Here is a 19,592-nt window from a genome sequence, read left to right as displayed (position 1 = left end):
CTCTGATTTAACCATCAATAGTAGCTAAAATCTCCATCATAGCTGATCTCTGATTTAACCATCAATAGTAGCTAAAATCTCCATCAGCTGATCTCTGATTTAACCATCAATACTAGCTAAAATCTCCATCATAGCTGATCTCTGATTTAACCATCAATAGTAGCTAAAATCTCCATCATAGCTGATCTCTGATTTAACCATCAATAGTAGCTAAAATCTCCATCATAGCTGATCTCTGATTTAACCATCAATAGTAGCTAAAATCTCCATCATAGCTGATCTCTGATTTAACCATCAATACTAGCTAAAATCTCCATCATAGCTGAACCATCAATACTAGCTGATTTAACCATCAATAGTAGCTAAAATCTCCATCATAGCTGATCTCTGAACCATTTAAAAATCCATCAATAGCTGATCTCTGATTTAACCATCAATAGTAGCTCTCTCCATCATAGCTGATCTCTGATTTAACCATCAATAGTAGCTAAAATCTCCATCATAGCTGATCTCTGATTTAACCATCAATAGTAGCTAAAATCTCCATCATAGCTGATCTCTGATTTAACCATCAATAGTAGCTAAAATCTCCATCATAGCTGATCTCTGATTTAACCATCAATAGTAGCTAAAATCTCCATCATAGCTGAAATCAATCTCCATCATAGCTGATCTCTGATTTAACCATCAATAGTAGCTAAAATCTCCATCATAGCTGATCTCTGGTTTAACCATCATAACCATCAGCTAAAATCTCCATCATAGCTGATCTCTGATTTAACCATCAATAGTAGCTAAAATCTCCATCATAGCTGATCTCTGATTTAACCATCAATAGTAGCTAAAATCTCCATCATAGCTGATCTCTGATTTAACCATCAATAGTAGCTAAAATCTCCATCATAGCTGATCTCTGATTTAACCATCAATACTAGCTAAAATCTCCATCATAGCTGATCTCTGATTTAACCATCAATAGTAGCTCCAAATCTCCATCATAGCTGATCTCTGATTTAACCATCAATAGTAGCTAAAATCTCCATCATAGCTGATCTCTGATTTAACCATCAATAGTAGCTAAAATCTCCATCATAGCTGATCTCTGATTTAACCATCAATAGTAGCTAAAATCTCCATCATAGCTGATCTCTGATTTAACCATCAATACTAAAATCTCCATCATAGCTGCTAAAATCTCCATCATAGCTGATCTCTGATTTAACCATCAATAGTAGCTAAAATCTCCATCATAGCTGATCTCTGATTTAACCATCAATAGTAGCTAAAATCTCCATCATAGCTGATCTCTGATTTAACCATCAATACTAGCTAAAATCTCCATCATAGCTGATCTCTGATTTAACCATCAATAGTAGCTAAAATCTCCATCATAGCTGATCTCTGATTTAACCATCAATAGTAGCTAAAATCTCCATCATAGCTGATCTCTGATTTAACCATCAATAAAATCTCCATCATAGCTGATCTCTGAAAATCAATACCATCTCCATCAGCTGATCTCTGATTTAACCATCAATAGTAGCTAAAATCTCCATCATAGCTGATCTCTGATTTAACCATCAATAGTAAAATCTCCATCTAAAATCTCCAAAATCATAGCTGATCTCTGATTTAACCATCAATAGATTTAAAATCTCATCAATTTAACCATCAATAGTAGCTAAAATCTCCATCATAGCTGATCTCTGATTTAACCATCAATACTAGCTAAAATCTCCATCATAGCTGATCTCTGATTTAACCATCAATAGTAGCTAAAATCTCCATCATAGCTGATCTCTGATTTAACCATCAATAGTAGCTAAAATCTCCATCATAGCTGATCTCTGATTTAACCATCAATACTAGCTAAAATCTCCATCATAGCTGATCTCTGATTTAACCATCAATACTAGTTAAAATCTCCATCATAGCTGATTTAACTCAATGATTTAACCATCAATAGTAGCTAAAATCTCCATCATAGCTGATCTCTGATTTAACCATCAATAGTAGCTAAAATCTCCATCATAGCTGATCTCTGATTTAACCATCAATAGTAGCTAAAATCTCCATCATAGCTGATCTCTGATTCAACCATCATCCAGTACCGATTCACTGCTCCATAATGCGGATGTTGGAGTTACAAACAGTTTTCAAGACGATTTCACTCTCTGGTGAGTATAATTATCAGAACATTTTAATCTTGTTATTTGAGCAGACTTAGGGTGAATTATCTATTTGACAATCATTCCATACAACTGAAATAAAGTATTTAATTACAATTGATGTAATCCCTGAATGACTTGACTTTTCTTATTAAAACATGGCCATTTTTCATCAAGAGGGTAAAGGGAAATATTCCTGAACTCGCGACACATTTGACATTTGAAACTAAATTGTGATTGTGTTGCGTTGCGTTTTGAATCAAATGATATTGTATTGTAATAAAGTTACACAAAGTTGCACAAATTATATCAAAATGGTGTATTTCTTTCTAGTCGTTTTCGTGGTTTGGCTGGTAGCGGAGAGTAACATTTCCTATGTTGTGTGGATAGTGGAGATTATTTCTTTACTTGCAGAAACACTGATTGAACTTTTATCTGTTCTTACAGGACAACAAGGCCAGTCGGTCTACTGTGGCATACTTGACTTTATTGAAGAAACAATGTCTGAATTGGAAAGAAATGTGTCAGGGAGAGTCGTTCCTTATTGTCTGGAAGTTGTTATCCTAACCAGAGAAACAGACAATGACTATTTTCCAAGCCATTTCCACTGTCTTGCATCAAACCGGCTTGACTGAAACGTGGATTAATGTGCACTGTCCCTGTAAAAAAATACTCACACCCAAACACCATAACAGCTTCAGATCAGCTGGTCTGCTAGTTTCATTCCGCAGTTTATTCGCAATCAGGTTGATTTTAGCTCGGAGCTCCAACGAAACCTCCCGTTAGTAGAGTGTTATGAAACTCATCGGTAACCTGCAGGCAACCTCTCAGTCGAATAGTCTTCCAATCTACAGTAACATACTATAGTAAAGGAAAGAGGCTACAGTATTTACTGTAGATATACACACAGCTACTGGACAACGCTATACGCTAGACAACTGAAGGAAGGGGGGGGGTGCTTCCGTGCGTGCATGTGCGTAGAGGTGTGTGTGCACGGATTTGTGTCTCTGCACATCTGTGTCGAGTGTGTGTGTGTGTGTGTGTGTGTGTGTGTGTGTGTGTGTGTGTGTGTGTGTGTGTGTGTGTGTGTGTGTGTGTGTGTGTGTGTGTGTGTGTGTGTGTGTGTGTCTAGAATGCTATGCTTCTGCTTTGATGCAGAACAGAGGAAACGATGGAGAGACCCCTTCAGTCAAAGCGCAGACAGACAGGCAGAACAGACAGGCAGATAGAGAGTCTGGCGCTCCCCTCTGAGTGTCTATTGAATAAACACGCTGTCTATGACAACACACTACAGGGGCTAACAGCTGCACAGCCACCTCTCTCAGCCCACACTGATCCGCACTAATGTACAGTCATCTACTCACGCTGGTGTGTGTGTGTGTGTGTGTGTGTGTGTGTGTGTGTGTGTGTGTGTGTGTGTGTGTGAGAGAGAGAGAGAGAGAGAGAGAGAGAGAGAGAGAAAGAGAGAGAGAGAGACAGAGAGAGAGAGAGAGAGAGGGAGAGAGAAAGACAGAGAGAGAGAGAGAGAGAGAGAGAGAGACAGAGAGAGAGGGAGAGAGAGAGAGAGGGAAAGAGAAAAAGAGAGAGAGTGGGAGAGAGATTGAGTAGAGGCGGTGTTTGAGGCAGTCTGAAGGAATAGTATTAAATACGGGGAGAATAGAGAGAGGAGGCGAGTTCTGGGTATTTATTCAGGGAGAGAGAGGAAAGGTTGAGTTTGCTCTAATTGACTAGCGCAGGGGAGGGCAATCATTTACATTTATCAGAGGCTCACTTTGTTTAGAGCGAGGGAGGGAGGGAGGGAGGGAGGGAGGGAGGGAGGGAGGGAGGGAGAGATGGGAGAGATGAGAAAATCATATTCCTGTCTGATCGAGTTTCTCTCCTTCATCAACACCCCTCTGACGGGCAGGATTTGTGTGTGCGTGAGAGAGTGTCTGTTCGAGAGAGTGTCTGTCTGTGACAGTTGGTGTCTTCAGAAGCAGCAGAGTCTGTCATCTCCAGCTCAGTGATCTTTGTCTACAGTATGTGGAGAGCAGTGACACCCTGATGAGTGGCACGTTCATTGACACACACACACCGTTGCCACTGCTTATAATTCAGGCCCCGTCCAAATAGTAATAATCATCCTAACCTTCGCTCACACACTACCCAGCAGTAAGGACTTACACCTCCCTCTGTGAGCTCACACCCTATTCAGCTACTAGAAGTGTCTAATACACTGACTAACCTCCATTTATCTACACTACATAGAATCCAATTATATTGTATGCTGCACACTAACACTACGACGTAGGCAGTTACGGACACTACTATTCATCAAGTGTACACTAACAACCCCATTTATCTGCATTACATAGAACTAGGGGCTGGGAATTGCCGGGGACCTCACGATACGATATTATCACGATATGTATTGTGATTCTCACATCTCGATACGTTGTGTGATTCAACACTGAGAATTCATTGCGATTTGATGTTCCAATCACATTGCTCTCTGCGGCAGAGAGAGAAGAGAGAGAAAACATTTGTTTTGATCAGTCTAAATGTGCTGAAAACATGTCGGCTCACTATTTAAAAAAAGAAGATGGAGAACAAGCTATAGGATGAGAAATAGTGTTGTTTTGTCGCAGGTACAGCCGACTAGCACTAGCCAATGCTGGTCTTGTACACTGTGGCCTAACACTATGGGGTGTATACTCATTAACACTGTCTTGAACATTAATATTAAGGAGTTTAATCGGCAGCTATGATTAACAAATCGCACATTCAAATGACATGAATAACAGCTGTGACAAAATGAAAACAGGCGAACATTTCATGTGATCATTTGCTGTTTCAGGAAGAGAATATGACAAACGTTCTCACTTGTCATGCAAATGTATCAAAGGCGACATAGCTGATTTGCATTTAATCCCAAACACTATATGCTTTGAATTAAGTTGTGAATCAAAACAGCTGGCCGTTGTCAGAGAGAAACGATCTGCTGTCACGAGAAGCAGACAGAGAATGTCGTTAGATTTGAATTATCTGTCATCGTTTCTCAGTTAATTGCATCACATGGTAATTATCACGCCTGGCATTCACTAACAGAGAAAGGCAAGATAGTTACATTGAGGGAATGTATCAGAATGGCCCATGCCAGGCAGACACACTAAAACCTTTAGTCAACTGTTGAAAGTCCACACACAATATCACTGACCCCATCAAGGACATGATTAGACATCTAAAAGAAGAAAGGAAAGGTGCCAGAGAGAAGACAGGGGAATATGAATGGGGTTTAACAGGGAAAGAATAGAGGCGAAAGCGTAAGGAAATAGGGGAATGTGAATGGGGTTTAACAGGAAAAGAACAGAGGTGAAAGCGTAAGGAAATAGGGGAATATGAATGGGGTTTAACAGGAAAAGAACCGAGGTGAAAGCGTAAGGAAATAGGGGAATATGAATGGGGTTTAACAGGAAAAGAACAGAGGCGAAAGCGTAAGGAAATAGGGGAATATGAATGGGGTTTAACAGGAAAAGAACAGAGGTGAAAGCGTAAGGAAATAGGGGAATATGAATGGGGTTTAACAGGAAAAGAACAGAGGTGAAAGCGTAAGGAAATAGGGGAATATGAATAGGGTTTAACAGGAAAAGAACAGAGGTGAAAGCGTAAGGAAATAGGGGAATATGAATGGGGTTTAACAGGAAAAGAACAGAGGCGAAAGCGTAAGGAAATAGGGGAATGTGAATGGGGTTTAACAGGGAAAGAATAGAGGCGAAAGCATAAGGAAATAGGGGAATATGAATGGGGTTTAACAGGAAAAGAACCGAGGTGAAAGCGTAAGGAAATAGGGGAATGTGAATGCTGACAGAGTTGAAGAGAAGGTGTGTGTGTGTGTGTGTGTGTGTGTGTGTGTGTGTGTGTGTGTGTGTGTGTGTGTGTGTGTGTGTGTGTGTGTGTGTGTGTGTGTGTGTGTGTGTGTGTGTGTGTGTGTGTGTCACTCACTCACTCACTCACTCACGCACGCACGCACGCACGCACGCACGCACGCATGCATGCACAGGCCTGTGTGTGTGTGTGCGTGCGCAACTATCTGAATTGCCTCACTCTCTTGTTGTTCTCCAATCTGTCCTTCTCTCTCTCTCTCTCTCTCTCTCTCTCTCTCTCTCTCTCTCTCTCTCTCACACACACACACACACACACACACACACACACTTAATTTGAGCCAATTTGCTACAGCAGGAAAATGATCCTGCAGCAACAGGACATGTGAATAATTATGTGGATTATAATTCATGGACATTTTTGTAAGGATTGATACATTTTTGTTGGGGCAAAACAAGTCAGAAATGTCTAAGTGGAAATTGCAAACTTTAGAATCCTTTTGGCATTTCCTGATCAAATGAAGATCCAAAATCTGTAATGGAGTGGGGAGATGGAACTACTGCAGGAGGATGAGAGAACTATACAGGGACAGAAGATGACAGCAAGAGGATGTATTGTGAAAGATGATTCATTTGGATGGATGAAGGAGAATGAATAGAGTGTGTTGCTTGTGTATTCTTCAGGTTGTGTTCATGTTGAGAGAAACTGATAAATCAAATAGGACACTCGATCAGGGCTTTTCTGTCATGTCTCTTCCTTTCCCTCTCAATATCTCCGTCTACTTCAATGAAATGTTGAGTCACAATATTTTAAAATCAGGACAATTGCGACACTGGGAAAAGGGAGAGAGGGACACTAAGAGAGACAAGAATGATGAAGTGAATCGACGAATAACGTAATGACTCAGAAAGAGAGTGAGCAAGTTGTCATTGCTGAGTGAGAAAAAATAACTAGGAGAGTGGCGGCCGCTTCACATACAGTTAGTGCAGGCAGCTTGATTTTAATTCTCTCCATCTTTTGGGATTGCTCCTAATTGCAACACAGGGCATTAGAGACAGTACCTTATCCCATCATGTAAAACTGAACAGCATAATGGGAAACACGGTCCTAAAAACCATGGATTGGAGCAGAGAATAATGGAACAGAACAATTGAACAGAACAATGGAAGTGGATCTGTGGCCGGTCGCAATCAGGGGCTGTGGCGCCACGGCAACAGATTAGCTATCTCCCAAGCTTCTTAGCAAACGGTTGGTAAGAGTGTGTGGGTCTTGGCCAGAAGGGACAACAGGTTATTTTAGAAATTAGCAGAATTTTTGTAGCAGGTTAGGAGAATTAACGTAGCAGGTTGGGAGAATTAGGTTACATTTGGGGGAACGGTTAGGGTTAGCTAAAATGCAAAAAAAAAAAAAAAAAATGTTGATGTCAATTTGACATAATCCCTATTCTTTAGAGCCATGACCGAGTGGTGCCAACTGGTGGTGGTGGAGGATCCAATGAACTGGAAGAGAACTGGGTCTACTATAGGCTCACTAGCCCCCACACTCTTACAGGAAGTTTACAGCCTTCACTGGTCAATTGTAGCTCATAACACCAGTAATCAATCAGTCGTTCACTTGGTTGACAGGAGGTTTGGGGAAGTATAGGCCATATATACCATATAGGCTACTAGGCTGTCTATAGGGTGTTTACAGTCTTCTGGTGTTGAAAGAAAGGTCAAGGTACCACTTTAAACAGACTACAACTTATAAAGGCTTGATAGGGCATTCATGAAGTCTTGGTAAACCCTCGATAAGATGAACCTATGCTTCAGAATATATTTATATTTCTTTCATCTGAGTGTTTAAAAATCTGTAATACACGAGAGCTAGAATAAATGTTGTATGAAGTGGGTACCAGAAGTGAGAAATGATATCAGGGAGCAGACTCCTCTGGGCAGCTTGTTTCACAGAAAGCAAACTGCGGTCTAATCCCCCAAACACAATGCAAGGTCATTATCATTCAACCCCAACACACACACACACACACACCGGATGCACACCAACACAGACATACACACACCGCTTAACTCCACACAGTAGAAAGCTCATTAGCCAGTGGAGTATGATAATGAGAATGCGGTCCAGTATTGTGTCCAATAGAACACACATTGCAGCAGTGTAAATGAATGACAGAATAGCACGGACTGTGTGTGTGTTTGTGTATGTGTGCGTGTTGGCAGCAGTGTAAATGAATGACAGAATAGCACGGACTGTGTGTGTGTTTGTGTATGTGTGCGTGTTGGCAGCAGTGTAAATGAATGACAGAATAGCACGGACTGTGTGTGTGTGTTTGTATGTATGTGTGCGTGTTGGCAGCAGTGTAAATGAATGACAGAATAGCACGGACTGTGTGTGTGTGTTTGTGTATGTGTGCGTGTTGGCAGCAGTGTAAATGAATGACAGAATAGCACGGACTGTGTGTGTGTGTTTCTGTGCGTGTGCGTGTTGGCAGCAGTGTAAATGAATGACAGAATAGCACGGACTGTGTGTGTGTGTTTGTGTGCGTGTGCGTGTTGGCAGCAGTATACATGAATGACAGAATAGCACGGACTGTGTGTGTGTGTTTGTGTGCGTGTGCGTGTTGGCAGCAGTGTAAATGAATGACAGAATAGCACGGACTGTGTGTGTGTGTTTGTGTGCGTGTGCGTGTGCGTGTTGGCAGCAGTGTAAATGAATGACAGAATAGCACGGACTGTGTGTGTGTGTTTGTGTGCGTGTGCGTGTTGGCAGCAGTGTAAATGAATGACAGAATAGCACGGACTGTGTGTGTGTGTTTGTGTGCGTGTGCGTGTTGGCAGCAGTGTAAATGAATGACAGAATAGCACGGACTCTGTGTGTGTGTTTGTGTGCGTGTGCGTGTTGGCAGCAGTGTAAATGAATGACAGAATAGCACGGACTCTGTGTGTGTGTTTGTGTGCGTGTGCGTGTTGGCAGCAGTGTAAATGAATGACAGAATAGCACGGACTGTGTGTGTGTGTTTGTGTATGTGTGCGTGTTGGCAGCAGTGTAAATGAATGACAGAATAGCACGGACTGTGTGTGTGTGTTTGTGTATGTGTGCGTGTTGGCAGCAGTGTAAATGAATGACAGAATAGCACGGACTGTGTGTGTGTGTTTGTGTGCGTGTGCGTGTTGGCAGCAGTGTAAATGAATGACAGAATAGCACAGACTGTGTGTGTGTGTTTGTGTGCGTGTTGGCAGCAGTGTACATGAATGGCAGAAACAGGAGCGACGTGTGGGTGTGTGCATTGTTTTGTGTATAATCGGTCTACCTGCACCTGTCACTGGCTCACTGATCCACCCTAATAGGCAATTCAGTAGGAAAAGAGGGACAAATACAGCGCAGGGTAAGGTATTCTAAGTGCATAACGGACCAATCACATTCTCTTATTTTCTCCGTTGCGTATTGAGGCGAACACAATGGATTCCGTTCACATTGCGTCTGGCGCTGAAATGGACATGCATGACGCGGGATCGGGATGACATTTCTGCTGGAAGTCAATAGTTCAGAGGCTGGATACTGTATCTGGAAACCTGTTTGGCAGCGTAACAAATGGCAGCTTGTTCTCTATATGATGCACTACCTTTGACCAGAGCCCTATGGACCTTGGTCAAACATAGTGCACTGCATGAGAATAGGGTGCCATTTGGGACGTAGACGTTGCATCTTAAAAACCAAGCTGTTTGTCCTATACCGGGACCCAGAGTGAGAGGTTAGGGGAGGTTTAGAAGAGAGAGTTAGAGTAGATTACTGGAAATGGTGTTAGAATAGATTACTGGTAATGGTGTTAGAATAGATTACTGGTAGTGGTGAGGCCTCATATGACCTATTGGGACCCAGAGTGAGAGGTTAGGGGAGGCTTAGACAGGAGAGTTAGAATAGATTACTGGTAATGGCGTTAGAATAGATTACTGGTAATGGTGTTAGAATAGATTACTGGTAGTGGTGAGGCCTCATATGACCTATTGGGACCCAGAGTGAGAGGTTAGGGGAGGCTTAGACAGGAGAGTTAGAATAGATTACTGGTAATGGCATTAGAATAGATTACTGGTAGTGGTGTTAGAATGGATTACTGGTAATGGTGTTAGAATAGATGACTGGTAATGGCGTTAGAATAGATTACTGGTAGTGGTGTTAGAATAGATTACTGGTAATGGTGTTAGAATAGATTACTGGTAATGGCTTTAGAATAGATTACTGGTAATGGTGTTAGAATAGATTACTGGTAGTGGTGAGGCCTCATATGACCTATTGGGACCCAGAGTGAGAGGTTAGGGGAGGCTTAGACAGGAGAGTTAGAATAGATTACTGGTAATGGCGTTAGAATAGATTACTGGTAGTGGTGTTAGAATAGATTACTGGTAATGGTGTTAGAATAGATTACTGGTAATGGCTTTAGAATAGATTACTGGTAATGGTGTTAGAATAGATTACTGGTAGTGGTGAGGCCTTATATGACCTATTGGGACACAGAGTGAGAGGTTAGAAGAGGCGTATTTGTTTTATTTCACCTTTATTCAACCAGGTAAACCAGTTGAGAACAAGTTCTCATTTACAACTGTGACCTGGCCAGGATAAAGCAAAGCAGTGCAACAGAGACAACAACACAGAGTTACACATGGAATAAACAAGTGTACAGTCAATAACACAATAGAAAAGAAGAGAGTCTATATACAGTGTGTGCAAATGGCATGAGGAGGTATGGCAATAAATAGGCCATAGTAGCAAGTAATTACAATTTAGCAGATTAACACTGGAGTGATAGATGAGCAGATGATGATGAGCAGATGATGGTGTGTAAGTAGTGATACTGGTGTGCAAAAGAGAAGCAAAGTAAATCAAAAACAATATGGGGGATGAGGTAGGTAGATTGGGTGGGCAATTTACAGACGGGCTGTGTACAGCTGCAGCGATCGGCTAGCTGCTCAGATAGCTGATGCTTAAAGTTAGTGAGGGAAATGTAAGTCTCCAGCTTCAGCGATTTTTGCAATTTGTTCCAGTCACTGGCAGCAGAGAACTAGAAGGAAAGGCGGCCAAAGGAGGTGTTGGCTTTGGGGATGACCAGTGAGATATACCTGCTGGAGCGTGTGCTACGGGTGGCTGTTGTTATCATGACCAGTGAGCTGAGATAAGGCAGAGCTTTACCTAGCATAGACTTATAGATGACCTGGAGCCAGTGGGTCTGGCGACGAATATGTAGCGAGGGCCAGCCTTCTAGAGCATACAGGTCGCAGTAGTGGGTGGTATAAGGCGCTTTGGTAACAAAACAGATGGCACTGTGATAGACTACATCCAATTTGCTGAGTAGAGTATTGGAAGCTATTTTGTAGATGACATCGCCAAAGTCGAATATCGGTAGGATAGTCAGTTTTACTAAGGTAAGTTTGGCGGCGTGAGTGAAGGAGGCTTTACTGTGAAATAGAAAGCCAATTCTAGATTTGATTTTGGATTGGAGATGTTTAATATGAGTCTGGAAAGAGAGTTTACAGTCTAGCCAGACACCTAGGTATTTGTAGTTGTCTCCTGTCCACGTTTAGACAGGGGAGTTAGAATAGATGACTGGGAATGGTGTTAGAATAGATTACTGGTAATGGTGAGGCCTCATATGACCTATTGGTGAGAGGTTATGACCCAGAGTGAGAGGTTAGGGGAGGCTTAGAAGGAAGATTTAGAATAGATGACTGGTTATGGTGGGGCCTTGATAGATGATTGACCCAACAACCTGAAGGGAACTGAGGTATTGATGCTGGGGTTGTTTTCATGTTGCACTTGCACTCACACACAGCATGTAGGGACAAACGCACACACGCCCACACGCACACACACACATGCACACAGGATCACGGATCATACAACTCCCCCACATGACTCTATAGGCGTCATGTTCCATCTCACCCACACACATCTCTCTTGCCATCTGAGAACTCTCTCTCTTTGCTTCCTCCATCTTTCTTTCCCTTTCCAGCCTCCTCCTTTTCATATTTACATATCTGGTGCAGTAATGTGCACCAAATCCCTTATTTCCAAAACATCTATCACAATAACTTCTCATCTATTCTCCATCAGTCCCCCATCCCTCCATCTCTCCAGTCAGTTCCATCCCCCCCATCCCTCTGTTCCAGGTTTAGCTTGTACACAACCTCACACTACCTACCCCATGACCAGAGCATTTTGGCTTCATCCGTCTATTCTATCCCTTCCCTTTTTTCAGAGGCTCAGAAAATAAACATGCCTACCTCCCTCTGTAGTTGTCCTTATATATATATAGAAATGTATAAGCATGGGGTTTCCATGCCAACCGTATCAGCCTCATTCAGTCTACAGTTCTGTGTTCAGTGTGTGTGTGTGTGTGGGGGGGCAAGTGAGAAGTAATTACTAAGAAAAGAGAGAAAACAGTCCTACATGTCTTCAGTTTTCATCTCTTCACATCTCTCTCTCTCTCTCTACCTGTCCTTCCCTCTCTCTAATAGGCCTTTAACATGTGTTTTTCCCCTCCTGACTTGTATTGTTGTCCTGGGCATGTGTCTCAACGTCCCTGTCAGTCCCTGTCAGTTCCTGTCAGTCTCAGTGTTGGTGCCCTCTGTCTATCTGTCAGTTTTTAAATAGGGTAATTATATGTTGAGTAGAATCCTCTTCCTCCCTCACACCCACACACATATTCTGGATAATTTCATAACCCTATCTCTCTGTGTGTTACACATTCTCTCTCTCCATCTTTCTATTTCTGACTCTCTATTCCTCTCGGCCTCTATTTACTATCTTTTCTGTGGTTCTTTTTGAAGTGTGCCTATTGCTGTGGTCTTGCCTTTCTCTCTTTTTCAGAGAACCATTTTCAGTGAATTACCTTTTTTTTCTCAGTCTCTCTCACTTTCCTCTGAGAGGCTTGTTTCTCAGATTAATATCTGTTTGCAAACCCCAAGCTGACCTTTGCTAACAGCCTCAGACCTTTGTAAAAGACCATCTCACAGTCAGTGGTTGTTTGAATTCAATCCTGTTTGATTTGAGTTGTTTTCATGTCATCCATTAAACCGAGTTCAGGGGGTTCACAGAGACACATATGTATTTTAGTCTCCCTCTGATTTTGGTCACAGTACTAAACAGGTACATAGAAGACATCAATATCTTCTAAGGACGTTTGAAGTCTTCAAAACTATTTTTAATTGTTACCTGACTAAATCCATCATGTAACAATTAACTCATTGAGATAATATCTCTTTTCCAACTCATTAGGATCTGGGGCACCACGAGAGCGGTTCTTTAAAGAGTTATCATCTCCCGAATTAACTCTAAAAGGTCTTTACCTAATCACATCTATAAACAGTCAACTTATTAATCAGAACCTTGTATTATATCAACATTGTGAACAGTCGTAACCTCCTTGCATCTGCAAAAACCTGGGCCTGACTTATGATTCAATACTTCACAAATTGGTTCAATTATTTATTTACTAGCTAATTAAATGGGAACACAGAATAAACATACACGCTTTGCACCGGTTATTGACTGGAGACGTAATACGCTGAAAACAGATCCCTAGCAGAACGTCAACAACATTGATGCTTGTTAACTTCTTAAGGTATAGGGGGCATCATTTTCACTTTTGGATAAATAGCGTGCCCAATTTCAACTTCCTGCTACTCATATAATATAAGATATGCATATTATTAGTAGATTTGGATAGATAGAAAACACTCTGACGTGTCTAAAACTGTTTGAATCATGTATGTGAGTATAACAGAGGTCTCTGTCTGTTCAGTGAATTCTCATTGGGAAATAGGCACTTGTTTTCAGTTCCTACCGCTTCCACTGGATGTCACCAGTCTTTGGAATTTGGTTGAGGTTATTCCTTTGTGCAATGAAGAAGTACGGCCATCTAGGAACTGGGTAACACAGAGTGCGCAAGACTTGAAAAGTAGCGTTGGTTTGTTGGATATACATGGACGGAATTAATCGAACAAAAGGACCAATTGTGATGTTTATGGTACATATTGGAGTGCCAACAAAAGAAGCTCGTCAAAGGCAAGGCATGTTTTATATTTTATTTCTCCGTTTTGTGTAGCTCCTGCAGGGTTGAAATATGCTACTCTCTTTGTTTACTGTTGTGCTATCATCAGATAATAGCTTCTTATGCTTTCGCCGAAAAGCCTTTTTAAGATCTGACATGTTGGCTGGATTCACAACGAGTGTAGCTTTAATTTAGTATCTTACATGTGTAATTTAATGAAAGTTTGATTTTTATATAATTTTATTTGAATTTGCCGCGCTTTTTTTTCCTTGGCTTTTGGCCAAGTGGGACGCAAGTGTCCCCTATACATTAAATAAGTTGGCAAAGTCTGCCCCGGGACGTCTTCCTGCAGGCTTGGGAGAAGCCTTGGATCTCTCAGCCATTCCTGCAGAGTACCTGGAGTACCTGGTCTGGGAGGTCTTCAACAAGGACCGCGCTACGTCTCTCCCCCCACATTGACCATATGACCGTGCCATTGACCTTCTCACAGGCACTACACCACCTCGGGGATGGCTTTACTCCCTGTCGAGTCCGGAGACCAAGGCTATGGAGGAGTACATTGAGGACACTCTCACTGCAAGGGGGTATTTGTCCATCTGCCTCATCCGCCGCCCGTGTATCGACGACCGGGGCATAAATGACATTGTGGTTAAAACCGTTACCCTCACTCATCTCCTCGGCTTTCAAACCTCTTCAGGGAGCGACCATCTTCTCTAAGTTGGACCTTCAGAATGCCTACTATATGGTTTGCATACAGGAAGGAAATGAGTGGAAGACTGCCTTTAACATGGCTAGCGGGCACTATGAGTACTCGGTTATGCCATTCGGACAGACCAACGCTCACCCTGTGTTCCAGGCCCTGGTCAACGATGTGCTCCGGTACATGCAGAACCGGTTTGTGTCTGTCTACGACATCCTTGTCTTTTCCCATTCAGCTCAAGAGCATGTCCTCCACATCCGACAGGTCCTTCAGCATCTCCTGGAGAACCAGCTTTTTGTTAGAGCAGAGAAGTGTGAATTCCATTGCTCCACCATTTCCTTCCTAGGATATGTCATCGCTGCAGGACATATACAGATGGATGCAGACAAGGTAAGAGCAGTGGTGGATTGGCCTCAACCACATCCAGAGTGCATCAGCAACGTTTCCTGGGGTTTGCGAACTTCTACCGCCGCTTCATCCGTGGTTACAGCTCCCTGGCTTGCCCCCACTCAACACTCACCTCTCCCAAGGTTCCATTCACGTGGTCTCCAGCAGCTGACCGGGCTTTCTCAGACCTCAAACATCGATTCACCACAGCCCCCATCTTAATCCATCTGGACCTGTCCTGTCAGTTTGTGGTGGAGTTCGACGCCTCGGATGTCGGGGTGGGGGCCGTCCTGTCCCAGTGTTCTGATCAGGACCAAATTCTGCACCCCTGCGCTTTTGTCTCCTATCGTCTTACCCCTGCTGATAGGAACTATGATGTGGAAAATCGAGAACTCCTCGCCGTCAAGATGGTGTTGGAAGAGTGGAGGTACTGGTTGGAGGGCGCAAAATATTACATCAGAATGTCTGATGCACTCTCACATTTGTATAGCTCCGCTACTACTGCGTCTGACCCGAGTCCATACTCCCTATCTCCTGTCTAACACCTGCAGTCATCTGACGTATAGAGAGCCTTGTCCGTAAGGCGCAGAATTCCCAGGGGGGTCCGGCTAACTGGATGTTTGTCCCAGACTCTGCTGTTCCCCAGTCCCGGTGTGAGCACATTCCTCGAGACTGACCTGCCACCCAGGCTCCCGTCGGACCCTGGCTTTCATCCGACTACGCTTTTGGTGGCCTTCCATGGTTCCTGATGTCTCTGCATTTGTTGCCGCCTGCACTGTCTGTGCACAAAATAAGACTCCGCAGTAAGCTCCAGCTGGCCTTCTTCAGCCACTCCCTGTGCCTCACTGCCCCTGCTCCCATATATCCCTGGACTTTGTTAGTGGTCTTCGTCCGTCAGATGGCAACACCACGATCCTGACAGGGGTGGATAGGTTTTCTAAAGCCGCCCATTTTATTCCCCTTCCCAAGTTTCCCTCAGTCAAGAAGACGGCTCAGCTCATGGTACAGCACGTCTTCCGGATCCATGGACTTCCTGTCAACATGGTCTCCGATCGTGGTCCTCAGTTCTCGTCCCGGTTCGTCCCGGTTCTGGAATGCGTTCTGCACCCTCATTGAGTCCTTAGCACCCCAAATCTAATGGCCAGTCGGAGCGAGCCAATCAGGACCTTGACGCGGCTCTTCGTTGCCTCATCCCTGCCAATCCCACCACCTGGAGCCAGCAACTCATGTGGGTATAATACACCTGTAACACCCTTCCCTGCTCGGCCACTGGGATATTAGCCCCCGGAAGAAGTCAACATACCCTCTGCCCAGACGTTCATTGGCCTCTGTCGCGGTACCTGAGCCTCTCTTCTGAAGACCACATCCAGGTATCGGCGACAGGCGGATCGCCACCGGACCCTGATCCCCGCTATCGGCTCCGTCAGAGGGTATGGCTTTCCACTCAGGACCTGCTCCTTAGCCCCTCTGCTGTTCGTCTTTTGTTGCCCCGCACCCTCCGTATACATCTCACTTTTCATGTGTCTCAGATTAAACTTCTGTCTCATAGCCCTTTGTCTCCTGTTTCATTCTTAACCCATCATTTATACAGCTTGCTCAAAAGGGGCAGATCCGGCAGGCTGGCTCTATGTTAGATTGTTCCAGTATTAGTTTGGGAACGTGTTAGAGTTTCAGGGGGGAAAAGTCTGTTGAAACAGAGCATTAATTTGGTGAATCTTGAGAGCGCAGACCTTGTTAACACCAGGGTGAGAAGGGGTCTGATTGAAGTCATTCATTGCAAACCTGATCTGACCTATTTGGATTTTCGTGGACGGTCATGACACTGTCCAACTAACTCACACAACCCAGACAGAAAAGCCACTGCCTCGGTGGCTCCATTTTGATGCTGAAGTAAACAAAGTAGATGAGAACGGATGCAGACTCTCCAAAAGCAAGTCAAAACATCCTCAAAGAAAGACAAATCACCCCCTAACACTCAGAGACTTCTACAAGACTTCCCATTATGTTCAGTGGCCTAATCTCATCAATAATTTCTAAGCCTGGATAGATAAATCACATTCACTAAAGTATTTATATGGTTCATTGGTCTGTTATTACTGGGTACGTTACAATTCAAAAGTAGGTTTCACCACATCATCAAAATACATAATTACAGCTGGTATGATGCATTTAGCTTCATATTATGCAAAACGCAGCATCATATGATTAAAAAATGTAACGATGTGTGCTATAGTTGCGAAGTAAGTTCAGGGAGTGTTTTAATAAATAAACAGAATATAATACAAAACAAGAAACACAAACAACGCACAGACATGAAACAGAAAGAGAAACAATGACGCCTGGGGAAGAAACCAAAGGGAGTGACATATATATTGATTTGATTTGATTTGATATATAGGGCAGGTAATCAAGGAGGTGATGGAGTCCAGGTGAGTCTGATGACGCACAGGTGCGCGTAACAGTGGTGACAGGTGTGCACCATAATGAGCAGGCTGGTGACCTAGAGGCCGGAGAGAGAGCACACGTGACAGTACCCCCTCCCCAGCGCGTTCGGCTCCAGCTGCAGGATGCCACCCAAAGGGACGATCCCGGGGATCCGGAGCGGACCGGTCGCCTCCACTGAGGCGCAGAAACCTAACGAACCGGCTGATGAGCCAACTGAGACCTCTCTGGTTTCCTGGGTCGAGGAACAGGAACCTGTTCACCCGCTGAGGCATGAGAGCCTATAGAGCCAGCTGAGGCATGGGAGCCTATCGATCTCGCTGAGGGATGGAAACCCGTTGAGCCAGTTGAGGCAGGCATTCTGTAACGATGTGTGCTGAGAGTTGGGAAGCAAGTCCAGGGAGTGAGTGTTTTAATACATTTTAATAAATAAACACAACATAATACGAAATAAGAAACACGAACAATGCCCAGACATGCCACAGAAACATAAATAATAATGCCTGGGGAAGGAACCAAAGGGAGTGACATATAGAGGGCAGGTAATCAAGGAGGTGATGGAGTCCAGGTGAGTCTAATGACGCGCAAGTGCGTGTAACGATGGGGAAAGGTGTGCGCCATAACGAGCAGCCTGGTGACCTAGAGGCCGGAGAAGGAGCATCCTACCAGCTGTATTTATCTATTTAGAAAGTTATATATCTTGAAAACTTGACTGCTGACATGCAAAACATTTTGGGACTAAATCAACAATGGACTAATAAAACAAATGCAAAAATATAGTTTTGGCCTGGAGTTTTCCTTTAAGTCACATCTGACAAAGCTCTTATTTGACTTGCCAAACGTCTCATTGTCTCAAACAGCGAGTCTTTTCAAGGTTAAGTAGCCTCGCTGTCACTCTATTCCCTATGTCGTCCTCTACCTCTGACCAGGGCCCAGAGGGCACTATCTAGGGAATGGTTCCATCTGAGAAGCAGCCATGGACGTGACGTCAGATTCACATGCTGTAGGAAGCCAATTAACAGCTGAATCAATCATTGAGAGACGGGCCTGGAATAAGATGCTAGGTGATGAGAAACCTTGTTTGAGATATACAAAAGTCAAATAGTTGATGAGAAACCAAAAGTCAACTAGTTGATGAGAAACCTTGTTTGAGATATAAAAAAAGTCAACTATCACCCTTGGACCAGGAGCTAGCTTTCAGTCGAGTAGTTGGTGTGACTAAAAACCAGGGCTCAACACCAGCACTTGGATAGAGAATGCATATGCCAATGTATAGAGAACTATAACAACTAGTGTCAGGACCCTGAGCATTTAGTGAGCTTCACAGAGTTATTTCTACCTACTGTCCTGCATTGTACTAGTGGTGGTGTCATCATATCAAATCAAAGTTGATTTGTCATATGCTCCAAATACAAAGAGAAATGCTGACTTACAAGCCCTTAACCAACAGTGCATTTTGTCATTACACTGTATACATGTGTATCCAACCAGCTGTAACTATTATATGAACGGCATCACACTATTCAATAGATAGGTGTCTGAGGTTGTGTGTACCACAGTGGAAATAGATGTGCATTAAAGGTGGTGTTCCATACCTTGGCAGCCATGACCATGGAGGAGCCTCCTCGGATGCCCAGGATGGGGATGTGTGTCTGGGCAGAGATGAAGTCCAGGATCTGGGCGATGGCCTCCTGGTCCGTATCGTCCCCGAACACCACCCCCTGCAGCCAGGTGTTGGTCATCAGGGTGCAGATGCGGTTGATGATACTCTTGGGGTCCGTGTCGTTCATGGTCTCCAGTTGGACTTTGGTAGGGTGAGGAACATGGAGGAACTCCTCTTTCTCCACGTAGGTGGACGACACCTCGCTAGAGTTGCCCACCAGGATGACGGCGATGCTAAGAGAGGAGGCCACTTTGGGAGGTAAGGGGGGCGCAGGGGGCCGGGCGGGGGATACTGGGGGGTAGTAAGGGGAGTAGTGAGGGGGGATGA

At 43.7% G+C, this 19,592-nt stretch overlaps 1 protein-coding gene across 1 annotated transcript in view; it reads right to left on the bottom strand.

Annotated features, from left to right (window-relative positions):
• The window catches only part of grin2bb (glutamate receptor, ionotropic, N-methyl D-aspartate 2B, genome duplicate b), a 143,991-nt gene extending 124,599 nt beyond the window's left edge, over nucleotides 1-19,392 (bottom strand). Inside the window, exon 1 of the mRNA XM_065001450.1 lies at nucleotides 19,198-19,392. Within this exon, the coding sequence (XP_064857522.1) occupies nucleotides 19,198-19,392 (195 nt within the window). The remainder of the gene's footprint in view (nucleotides 1-19,197) is intronic.
• Nucleotides 19,393-19,592: the final 200 nt, after the last annotated feature.

Source organism: Oncorhynchus nerka, linkage group LG15 (genome assembly GCF_034236695.1).
Source record: "Oncorhynchus nerka isolate Pitt River linkage group LG15, Oner_Uvic_2.0, whole genome shotgun sequence".
NCBI lineage: Eukaryota > Metazoa > Chordata > Actinopteri > Salmoniformes > Salmonidae > Oncorhynchus > Oncorhynchus nerka.
This window is presented reverse-complemented; position numbering and strand designations above follow the sequence as displayed.